Source organism: Canis lupus, chromosome 1, assembly GCF_011100685.1.
Source record: "Canis lupus familiaris isolate Mischka breed German Shepherd chromosome 1, alternate assembly UU_Cfam_GSD_1.0, whole genome shotgun sequence".
NCBI lineage: Eukaryota > Metazoa > Chordata > Mammalia > Carnivora > Canidae > Canis > Canis lupus.
Window position 1 is genome coordinate 38529102 of NC_049222.1, and position 12095 is coordinate 38541196.

At 36.5% G+C, this 12095-nt stretch overlaps 1 protein-coding gene across 3 annotated transcripts in view; it reads left to right on the plus strand.

Moving 5' to 3' along the window:
* The first annotated feature begins 455 nt into the window (after nucleotides 1-455).
* The window catches only part of STXBP5 (syntaxin binding protein 5), a 167975-nt gene continuing 156335 nt past the window's right edge, over nucleotides 456-12095 (plus strand). For 2 of the 3 annotated variants that reach the window (XM_038526294.1, XM_038526295.1), the window contains exons 1-2: nucleotides 456-735; nucleotides 2210-2307. In XM_038526294.1, the coding sequence (XP_038382222.1) occupies nucleotides 583-735; nucleotides 2210-2307 (251 nt within the window). In that variant the 5' untranslated portion in view covers nucleotides 456-582. The remainder of the gene's footprint in view (nucleotides 736-2209; nucleotides 2308-12095) is intronic. The other variant, XM_038526296.1, reaches the window with a different exon arrangement.

Below are 12095 nucleotides of genomic sequence, written 5' to 3' on the forward strand. Positions count from 1 at the left end.
GCGCCCTGCGTGCGATGCCGGGCGGGCAGCGGCGCTGAGTGGCGCGGAGGCCGAGCGGCGGCCGCGGACGGAGGGCCGGCGACCCCCGGGAGGAGGCGGCGGAGGCGGCGGCGGCGGCGCAGGAGCGGGAGCGGGAGCGGGAGCGGGAGGAAGCGCCGTGGGACTGCGGGGCCGAGGCGGGCGCGCAGCGGCGGGGCCGCGGGCCATGGACGCGGCGGCGGCGGCGGCGGGGGCGAGCCGGGGCGGCGGCGCGGCGCAGAGTCAGCCCGCGGCCAGGTGAGGCCGGGCAGTGCGGGCTCCGCGCGCCGCCGCCACTGCTGCGCCGCCGGGCCGCGGGGCGAGGCGGCGGCGGCGGCGGCCTTGGACCCAGAGGGTCCGCCGCCGGGGCTCGTCGTCGCGGCATTTCCTGTTTGGATCCTCTAGCGCTTCTCCCCAGCTGCCCGCTTCCCCCCGCGCGCCCGCTCGGCCCCACTCCTCCGCGTCGTCCTCGGAGGACGCTGCCCTCGGCCCGGGTTCGGTTCCCCGCGCCGAGGGACGCCGCTCGCCTCCCCTCGCGGGCCGCGGGGGAGCCCCGCCGAGACCATGAGGAAATTCAACATCAGGAAGGTGCTGGACGGCCTGACCGCCGGCTCGTCCTCGGCCTCGCAGCAGCAGCAGCAGCAGCAGCACCCGGCGGGGACCCGGGAGCCCGAGATCCAGGAGACGCTCCAGTCCGAGCACTTCCAGCTCTGCAAGGTGAGCGGAGCGCGCAGCCCCGCGAAAATTGGGGTCGGGGTGGGGGGCAGCTCGGGATCGAATGCCAGGGACAATTAGACCTCGAATGAAGCGCTCGCTCCTCCTCAAGCAAACATTTGCCTAGTGGGTTATTTTGGAGATTGACATCATCTTAACTCCTTTTGGGTTTTTTTCCCCCCCCTCTCTCCCCCTTTCACATGCAGCAGTCGTTTCAAGGTTGCTTCTAACGTATTTTGCCGACCTTTAACCAGTATTCTTAATAACCTTTATAGCCTTAATATCCAAGCATTTCTAATGTAATTCACCAACTTCGAAGTTTCCTTTGGAAACAGTGTCTAGTGAATATTGTTCATCCAAAAGCCAAACCTGTTCCACTGGATATTTGCTTATCAACCTTTCCCTTAGAATGTGCTAGGAAGCCTAAAAAACGAAATCACAGGGTCCTTTTATCATTATGTTTGGGTAAAAAGTAGGTCCTGTGATTTCTTTCTTTTTTTCTTTTTCTTTTCTTTTCCTTTCCTTTCCTTTCCTTTCCTTTCCTTTCTTTTCTTTTCTTTTCTTTTCTTTTCTTTTCTTTTCTTTTTTCTTTTCCTTTCCTTTCTTTTCCTTTCTTTTCTTTTCTTTTCTTTTCTTTTCTTCTTTTCTTTTCTTTTCTTTCTTTTCTTTCTCTTTTTTCTTTTTGCCTATTAATGGCACCATTGCCATAGCGGTTTGTAATTCAGAAAGAATGATGCAGCGAATTAATTCACTGGATGCTCAGTAAGAAATACAAACTTGACTTGATATTAATACTTGCCATAAAGTACCATGTGTTCATATGTCAGTTTCTAGAAATGTCTAAATACACGTTTTTGCCTTACTGCCCTAAAATTCAGGGTTTAATAGCAAAATGCAAAAATATATGTTGTACTTACTTTCATCCTGTTAAAATTGCAAAATTTTGGATAGATAATTGCTTTACTGAACCCTTGACAAAAGTAATAGTACAACAGCTTTTTTTTTTTTTTTAGCAGTAGCTGGCATTTGACATCCGAATAAAGTAATGAAGTTCTCACACTTGAAATAAAGCATGGATTGCGTTTTTACATTAATTTTTTACATTAATTTACAGAATTTTTGACTACTGAAAACTTCAGTATTTTGGTCTCAGACTTGATAGTGTACAACACAAGTAAATTTTTTTTTCCTATAGAATATCAATATTGTAGAAAGGCAGAAATTGAAGTGTAACATTGGGAGAGATGTATACACACATATTTTTTTTTGGTTTCAGGTTCTATGTAAATAAATTTTGTTAATGTAGATTTTGTAGGGGGTTTTTTGTTTGTTTTTTGTTTTTTAAGGCGGTAAGTGCATGTGTATGTGTTCTGCATCGCTTTTAATTGGTTCTAGGTTCTAATGCCTTTATTGACTTTTCTGTTTTTAAATTCCACTTGCTGCCTTGGTTGCTGTGATGTCATTTGCCCATCCCTAGACTGTTCGCCATGGATTTCCCTATCAACCGTCAGCCCTGGCCTTTGATCCTGTACAGAAGATCCTGGCAGTTGGAACTCAGACTGGTGCTTTAAGGCTGTATCCTTTTCATTTAATTTTTTTTTTCACTTTTACTGTATTCTTTCCAGTCCTTCTGTACTGCTGATTGGTTGCTTTTCCTGTTTTAATTCCAAAGAAATGGTATGATCAGGTACATATGTATTGTGAAATCATGTGGTGTTGGCTTTTCCCTTGATTATACATCTATTCAGGCTATATATTGCTGGGATGTTTCTCATCTCTCCGTTTATGGTAGCTAGCTATGTAGCTATGTATTCACATCCAGTTCTAAAGTTTTGCTGTAGTAACTACAGTCTTTGCAAGGGGCTAGAAGTTTCTAAGGGGACATCTATCTGCTAATGCTAGGAGTGTATTGAATGGAATATGGTTTGAAATGATGTTTAAAAGCAACAGCATAGGACACACCTTAATTGCTTTTTAAAAATACTGTGCATTGGTAGATAGTGAATTTATGACCTATCATTCTGATGAATTAGAGGTTGAATTTGATTTGTTTCTGACTTGCCCATTGAGAAAAAAAATTGAAGACAAACCCTGTAAATTAATTTACATAAAATTAAGTAAATAGGAAGGGTTGATATTTCTAGAAGTTTTAGAGCATTTTGTTACCATAATGCAAATGGATAAGTATATTCTCTTGATGTTTTCCCTTTTGTTATGTTGATGTAAAAACTGATAAGTTAGCTGTACTCCAAAGCATTAATATACGGAGAATTATTTTTCTTGACTATGCATGAACTATAATAGTTTTGTCATGGCATAGTATAGTTTTTCCATGTGCCTACTCATTCTTCAAGATCAATTTTTTAGTCTGAACAGTGGAGAATACTTTTCACTTTTACAGTATTTAATTTGAAATAAAACTGTTTGCTTTTGTCATGAAATTTAACCATACTTAATTAAAATTACCCTTATTCTTAAAATTAAACATAAGATTTTTAAAAGCAGATGCTATGTTCATCTTTAGGATTTGCTTCTACATATTGAAGTAATGTGTTTGTAATAAGAAAAAAAAGTCATGAGATAATCACAATAGAAGTACTGTTCTCAAAAAAATAAAGAGAAGGAGGGAGCTTTACCCCCCACATTTTCGATTTATCTGGGTCCTGAGAAGAGAGGAGGAAACTGCATTTTAGTTAAACATATGCCTTGATTTTCCTTATGATCTTTTAAAATCTTCATTTCAAAGAACTACTGTATATGGTATCAGAATATGCCTCAAGTTTCATTTATGATTAGTGTGTTATCTTTCAAAATACTTAGAAAAGTTTTCAGATGGGCGGTTGTATGTATTATTGAGTGATGTCTATATTCATAGTAGATGCCAGTAGTGCACGTGTTCAGTTGAAATGGTAGAATGTGACCAGGCTAGATCTGAAGCTGTGAATTTCTAAGAGTATGTCTAAAGGGCTCTTGCCCAAATATCTGGATATTTGAGACAGGAATATTTTTGGCTGCAAGTGTTTAGTTGTTTTTATTCCTAAATCCAGTGATCATTACCTTCTAGTTTAGAGTTCCTATTTTAGTCTTGTGAAGTTGGAACAGAAACTTAATTTTGTCATTGTGAGTGCTAGGTATTTAGCAAAACATCATGTAGTGACAAGAATAGTTCATTGTTGTCACTAGATGGACTCTTTGGAACTAAAAGACTTTTTTTGTTCCCTCCCTCCCAAAAATATCATCACTGGATTAAAGGAAAAAAGAGATCAGTTATTTTTAGATTTTACTTTTTTTTTTAAATGGGTTTAAGTTTTACTATTATCTCAGTGTAGTCTCAATTTTCCAATAGTATATAACTTTTTTCTTTTAATAGCAAGTCTGCCCCTTTCATTTTTAATACAAGTAAATACCACCAGTGAGTCCACTTTTATAAAACCAGATCTTTTCTTAGACAAGACTGTTAGCCTTAATGCATCTGCGTAATTAGCAAGTTAACACAAAGAAATTAAAATACAGGCTTGATTCTAATTGTCAAATAAAATCAAGGGTCAGATGTCCAAAATCCTCACTTATACATGACTTGCTTATACATTTTAATAGCTAAGGACTAAATGAAAGTGAACCTATAATTATACTTTACAGTTACACTCTAATTTTTTTTTAATTTTAACATCTCTATTAGTATATTTAGAATGGAGTCAGGAAAACTATTTACCAAACGTGTTTCTTTTTAATGAGATTTATATGAACATTCCAGAGTGATAAATTGGTTTGCCTACCAGTAATACCAGCTAGTCGTTTCTTCTGTTAGGTTTAAGTTGCAGCTAAGCTACTTAAGCTTTATTTATTGTGGCTTTGATTTATAGAAAATGACAAAGACCTTTAGTCATTTTTATTTAATTTCCACATAGTGATTGAAGATCTATGTTTCTCTATTCTTTGTTTTTAAAGCTAAACTAAAATTAATAGTTCCTAATTTCAAAACTCTCTATTGGCCTAACACGCAGACTTATTACAGGTATATTCTTTTGCTCTTGCTCTTTAATATTTTTTGCAATTTTGATTGGTTTCTTTCAGTCCTTTATTTTCTTCACATATTAGACTCTTGTAGCCTGTAATAAATTTGTCCTAACAAGTGTCTTTGGAGCAGATATATACTAATAGATAAAGTGTTTTCTTTCCTTTGACTTGGAGCAGAAAATAGGAGATGTTTTCAGAAGTAGAATTGGGCTATTAGAATTTGCATTGCATTTCTAATCTAATAGAATGTCCTCCTCAGTGTTGGACTGTACTAAATTAATCTGCTTTGATGTATAAAAAGACTAGAGGAGAAAGTTACATTGATATTTAATGTTTACAGACAAGAATTAGTGAAAATCTGATTTTTTAAATAATCTCTAACTAGAAATGAAGCAAGATAATTTTAATGTTTCCTGCATTAATGTGTAGCAAGTGAATGATACTATTAACTTGCTTTATGTTCAATCTTCCTGGCTTCTGAAAAGAATGTGAGGTTGGAATGTACTTACTGATAGGAAGCAGGAAAACATAAGTTTATATACCGAGTCCTGTATAGCCGTGATGTGATTTATCTTAATTCTCTCCTTTTTGTCATATAGAAATTAGAATAACTTGATTTTTATGATTAATCCAGGGTTGAAAATTATTGGGATAAAATAATCTAATTGTTTTCATATCAATATCTAGAAATGGAAAAAGGTTTTAACTGAAGAATGAAGGCATTTTTAGTAATGCTGTTGTTGTCCTTATCTAGACTCCTGGTTTTCTAGTATAATTTTGAATTACTATAACCATGGGCTACTCTGATCTTTATAATGTTTTTTGTCTAAATACAATGAAGTCATTTTATGTGTGACTTTTTCAAGGACTAAGCAGAAAAATGAAATCTCAAATTTATTGAATTTTCTATAAAAATGTATGAATTTTTGTTATAATTTTCAACATTATTTAAAAACCTCATGTCTTCTTGACTTGCGGAAGATACAGTAAAATAGCAATCTCTGATAAAGCATGGATTGTCTTTTAAACTGCAGTGTAATGTTGCTGAATGCAGGCTCATAGGATGATTTTTGTATATTGGAGTTCTTATTAAGTGCTAACGTTATGTTATAATAAAACTATGGCCTAAATTCTGGTTCTTTTCTTGCCACTAAGAAATTAGATGTTTTTCAGTGTTGTTGTTGTTGTTTTTCTTCTTAAAATGAAGATGGTGTATTAGGTGATTTCTTCAAGAAACAATTCTGTAATTTCATGTGGCTATATATCATTCTAGGTGAGTGTTTAAAAGAAATGGAGAATGTGATTCTTTAGAAAGTTTCCAGCCCTAACTTAAAGACTAGAAGTAGTTAAACAATTGAATTTAGAATATTATTTGGGACACTTTGGACATTCTGCAGAGTCAGATTGCAGGTAAAGATTGCAGATTGATAACATTTCTACACATTAGTAGGTAGAGATCACACAGAGTAACAGGGAAGAGGCATTGGGGAAATTATTCTAGGCAAACAGTTTGGGCAATAGTAGAGAAGCAAATTATAGTTAAGAGGAATACTAAGGAGACAGTTTGGAATAGTGATCCTATTTCAGTTGGAGACAGAAATAGGAGCCAGTAGGTGGAGAACCTTGAATGTTAACATGAGTTATCTGGATATTATGTGGTGAGGAATCATTGCAATTATCTATTTTATTTTTTGGTCATGTGTCTCTCAGTAGTGGTAGCATTTTGGGCTGGATAATTATGTGGGTTTGTCCAGCACATTGCAGGCTCTTTAATATCCCTGGCTTCTACCTACTAAATGCCAGGGTTACCCCTGCTGTCAGTATGGCAGCCTAGACTCACACAGTTCCAGGTGTTCCACTGGACTTAGCCCAAGTTATTCATCAGTTATATAGGATAATCCTACCTAGGTTATGAGATTGGCATCAGGATTAAATGCAGTAATGCTTTGAAGGCCATGCAGAGACTGTTTTGGTGAATATTCAATATATGATATTATGAGAGTTTTTCTGTAGTTTTAATATTCAAGACCTTCATTATTTTATTCCAACAAATAGTTGTTGAGAGGCAACTAGGTACCAGGCACTGTTTAAGAAGTCTGTAATTTCATTTATTTTTATAGCTAATGTAGTCTTTTTAAAAAATCTTGAAAAAATACTGTTTTTTTTTTAAGAGTCTTTCAATGGCTCTGTTCTTCTCAATCACAAGGTTTCAAAATTGCTATTGAGATGTGATAGGATAATATATGTGAAATTTTCATGCACATAGTAGGCGATAAATGATTGCTTAGTGATTTTGCACTTGTAAGATAGCATTTGAATGTTAGACTTGCTGCTTATTAGTTTTATTTTGTAAAACAATTACAGTATTAGAAATCTGATTTTTGTTCAGATTACTTAAAAATGAAAGTTAAAAGTGAAATTTATCTGGAATTAGGCCAAATTTGTATCTCCTCTTCTCCGCTGCCACCCTTTTTGTCTGTGGAAGAATCCTAGTCATTTGGAATTCTAGCTCTAGAGGAGAAACAAGGACTTTGAAATACTTTTAGTTCTCAACTCTTAACTCTTTATTAAAGAGGACTTTGTATAAAAGGAAGCATGAGTACTGTGTCAGCAGTAGGTTGAGATTCTCAGCATGAACTACTGCAGCAGGAGGAATAGGCACTTGTACCTTAGAAACAACCAGAAACGATGCCTGGCTGGAAGCAGTTACTTTGCAGTGAATTTCTTTTTGAGGGAAACAAGGTATGATAGAATCTGAATGGAATTGAAAATTAGTAGAGAATCAATTCTGCTTAGTAAGCCTTTCTGCCTTAAGTAGATGGGTTTTTATTTGTTTGGTATTCTTTGTTTTCCATTTGTTTTTTTTAGTATCATTACTTTGAAAATCATAACCTGACTTTGCCGTCCTGAAGGGTAAAGGTAAAGGATTTCGAAGATTGACTTTAGATTGGTGTTCTAGTCTTCAGACTAATTTTGGTTAAACTGGCTAAAATGTCTGGGCTTCAGTCTCCTTCCCTGTAAAATGGGGAAATTGGGATGTGTGATATCTGGAGTTCTTCCAGTTCTAGGATCTTAGAATTTCTTTTTCTGTGGACAATTTGGGAATGCTCTGAACCATTTCTGTCTAGAGGGGTCTTCTAATTAATTGTTCTGAGTACTTGTTAAAGAGAGTAAAGTATTAGACTCCATCCCTTTGGGGAGCCCTTTACTTTGTATCTATTGATTGCATTCAAAATCCAAGTCCATAGATGTACAAATGTAAACTTCTGTTTACAAAAGGGAGCCGGAAAAAGCATATGAAAAACATACTCTTTTTTCATTGTTGAAACACAACTCACATTGAATACTTAAGATACTAGGTTATTGCATTTTTATTGTATAACAGATAAGGTCTCATTATGACATAGGAAACTTGGGTATTTTAAAAATATTGTTAACAAAGTTTACTTTTCCTATCTTGGGTGTAAATAGTAAGGATATAAAAATTAAAATGAAATTACATAAAATTACTACTGAGTTTTGTTAATCTTAAAAGTAAAACTGTCAATTTTTTACCAATAACAGATGGGTTTATTAGAAATAAAAGAGGATTGCAACCTGAAACAAACCAGGTTGCTGCTGCTGCTGCTGAAAACCTGTAGACAAGTGCAGGGAACAATGGATAGGAACCCTTTTTTTAAGGAGAAGAGGGGTAAGTTGGGAAGGCATTTAAGAACTACGTTGGAATAAACCAGGAGTTCAGTGCAGTGGCTTCTCATTGGTGGGGCTATTGCCTGGGGTGGGGAGTGGCAGTGAGGAAATGAGAAAAGTGTCTCTTCCTCTGGCTGGAATAATAGAGAGGTATCCACTGCAGGATCCCATCCATTTCTTCCTGTTAGCTCTGCAACTAACTACGAGTACTAGGGCCTGAGAACTCCTCTGCCAAAACCTCCTAACTCCTCTAGTGAGGTTTCCCATTACTAATTTTCACAGTTCCTAATCACATGATTTTATTTTTATATAAAGGACTTAATATAAAGACTGTTGAATTGCTGGTATGTAATTTGAGTGCTAAATTTGGTAATTGTTTAGTAACTTGGAGCAGTGGTAGCTAGTAACGTACATGTAAATGATTGGACTTTAGGGGTGCACATCACTAAATAAAAGGTAAGCTTTGGTTGTTTTTGTTTGGCTTTAACTTCATGCATTGGAAGTGACACATTATTTACAAGAATAAAGTTAATCATGAGTGTCAGTTGTGTTTTGTAATGTTTAAATGAGAGTTTTCTGCCATGATTTGGCATATTTGTCAGAAGGGATACTCAGTATCTTGGGATTTAGATCATGAAATGTTTTTGTTTGACCAACAAGGTGCTTGTTGCCTTGATTTGTATGAAATAAATGGAGTCCATGAAGGACTACCAAAAGGTGCTTGATGCTTCTCTCTTCTCTTAGTCACATATGACTCAAATCAGTCTAAGAAGCAGTACCCCTCTAATTTAACTACTCAGACTTCTTCCTGTAAAGATGGTTATGTTTATAATTGTCTTAGACTTTAATTTGAACCTAATTGAACCTATTTCTAATTTTTATTTGCAACAATAAAGAAGAAAGATAACCAACTTCCATATATTAATGTTATAACAACATTTTTAAAGAATTTAAATACCTAGTAGTTACTTTTGGATTTAGTAATATCAGTTGCTTTAATCTCTTACTCTCTTGTGTTTCATTTTAAAGAAATTTTTGCATACTGGTTTTGTTTACTGGATAACTTTTTTCTTTGGCTGTGGAGGGTAAGTAGAGGAAAGAATTGTTGACATGGTTTACTTCTTAAATACTCACTGTTCAACAAAGGGTCATGTATTTCGTGATTCCCTCAGACTAGAATATTATTTTCCCTATTAAAACAATTCTTATCTTTAAAGCTCAGTGCCTTTGTCTTTGTGATTATATGATTTAATTCCATTCCGAGTTCCACCCATGTAGCCATCTTTTTCTTAATTCAGCATTTAAAATCTAAATTTCCACATTACCATTCTTTATAAGTAATATGTAGATATTTTAACTGGCTAAAATTAGACCTTTTTGAAATTATAGCTAAAATATTGAGTAGTATTTTCTCTTAAAACAACTGTCAGAAACATTACTGCATACGAGAAGATGCAGTGGAGTTTAAAGCAATGCAAAACAGAATTAACCAGTAACTGTTTTATCAAGAGTCCAGAAACTAGGGGTGCTTGAGTGGCTCAGTTGGTTAAGCATCTGCCTTTGGTTCAGGTCATGACCCCAAGGTCCTGGGATTGACCCCTTCATGGGGCTCCCTGCTCAGTGGGGAATTTACTTCTCTCTCTCTCTGCTGTTCCCCCTGTTTGTGCTCTCTCTCAAATTAATGAAATCTTAAAAAAAAAAAAAAAGTCCAGAAACTGGAAAGTAGTTGGCATACAATTCTAAAATCACAACAGAAGGAACACAGAATCTTTTAAGAAAAGATTTATTTATTCTAGAGGAGGGAAAGGGGAGGGACAGAGGGAAAGAGAATCCTGAAGCAGACTTCCTGCTGAGTGCAGAGCCCCATACAGGGCTTGACCTCAGGACCTTGAGATCACCACCAGAGTTGAAACCAAGAGTCAGCCGCTCAACACACTGAACCACCCAAGTGCCTCAGGAACACAGATTCTTCAATGATCAATAGATTCTCTACTAAATATCCTATAGAAGATAGATATGTGTGTACATTCAGATACATTTAAAATACTAAAGATCTAAATTCTTCAAGAGTCAGCAAACTTTTTTTTTTTTTTTTTTTAAAGATTTTATGTATTCATTCATGAGAGACACACAGAGAGAGAGAGGGAGAGGCAGAGACACAGGCAGAGGGAGAAGCAGGCTCTGTGCAGGGAGCTGACCCGGGACTTGATCCCGGTCTCCAGGATCACGCCCTGGGCTGAAGGTGGCGCTAAACTGCTGAGCCACCCCGGCTGCCGGAGTCAGCAAACTTCTGTAAATGGCTGGATAGTTAATATACTAGCTTTTTGTTTCTGACAACTACTGCCAATGTAGCACAAAAGCAACCATAGATAATATGTGGAGGAAGCAGTATAGATGTGTTTTAATAACATTTTATTTATAAAAATAGGTAGTGGGGTGATTTGGTGCACAAGCTAATGTTTTTGTAATCCTTGTTTTAAGTCACGAGGCTGCTTTGCTTTTAAATCAGTAGTGGCGGGGAATGCTCAGTAAGCAACTACTACAGGCATTTTTTTATAGTTAATGCAGGTATAATTTGTGAAACTTAATCAGTTTAAATTTAACCTTTTAGTTATAAATAGAAAGTGATTTAAGAAAAAATTAGTAATTCTTAATGATGTGTACTTCTACAAGCTAGGTTAAATTACTTTTGTAAGTATTTTTTGGTCCTGTGGAAGAGGCTTTTTTTTTTTTTTTAATTTAAGGATTAATATGATAATGAAGATGCTTAACTAGGCATCTGTTGGGAGCAGGTCAGCCATCAGTTCTATTAATGAAGTATTCAGCTTGTTTAAGACCTTTACTAATCTAATTTTAATTAAAAATGTTTGCATCTCTAGTTTTTAAAAATATTTTCATTAATAATATAGAGATGTAGATACAATTAGATTTATTTTTTTATTTTTTGAAAGATTTTATTTATTTATTTGTGAGAGTGAGAGCATGCACACACAAGCCAGAGGGAAGGGGCAGAGGAAGAGGGAGAAGCACCTCTCTGCCTAGATCCCAGGTCATGCCTGAAATGGTGATCTGTGCCCAAGGCAGACACCTCTAACTGACTGAGCCACCCAAGTGCTCCTAAATGGATAGCTTTTATTTATTTATTTTATTTTTTAATTTTTTTCGATGGATAACTTTTAAAGATAAAAGTGAATGTAAGCATCTTACTAAAATACTACAATTTTGTAGTTGTCTACCAGTTTTGATGAAAAAAATAACAGTTTTCATTTGTGGAAGAAAACCTGAAAAATGATGTATTTAAGAAAAAAAAAAAAACCTCATAAAGTTCCTAGAAGCAAATTCTTCTTTAGAGTTAGATATATTGCATGTCCCTTGGGAAGACTGTGTGCTACTTTAAATGGAAACTGAAATTATATCTTTTTGAAAAATTTTTATAGTTCACTACATCGTTTTCAAGTAGCAATAAGTATAGATAACATTTATTCTGTAAATAAGGCTAATTTCTACTTTATTCCATTTCTCTAACTGGTGTTAGTTAAGCTTCTAGAAGTTGTTACATTAGACAAATAAATGAAATGATGGCATGCTGAGCTATATAGCTTTTTACAGGTGCTATGATTTAAAAATGAATGTTGAGGGGCTCCTGGCTTTCTCAG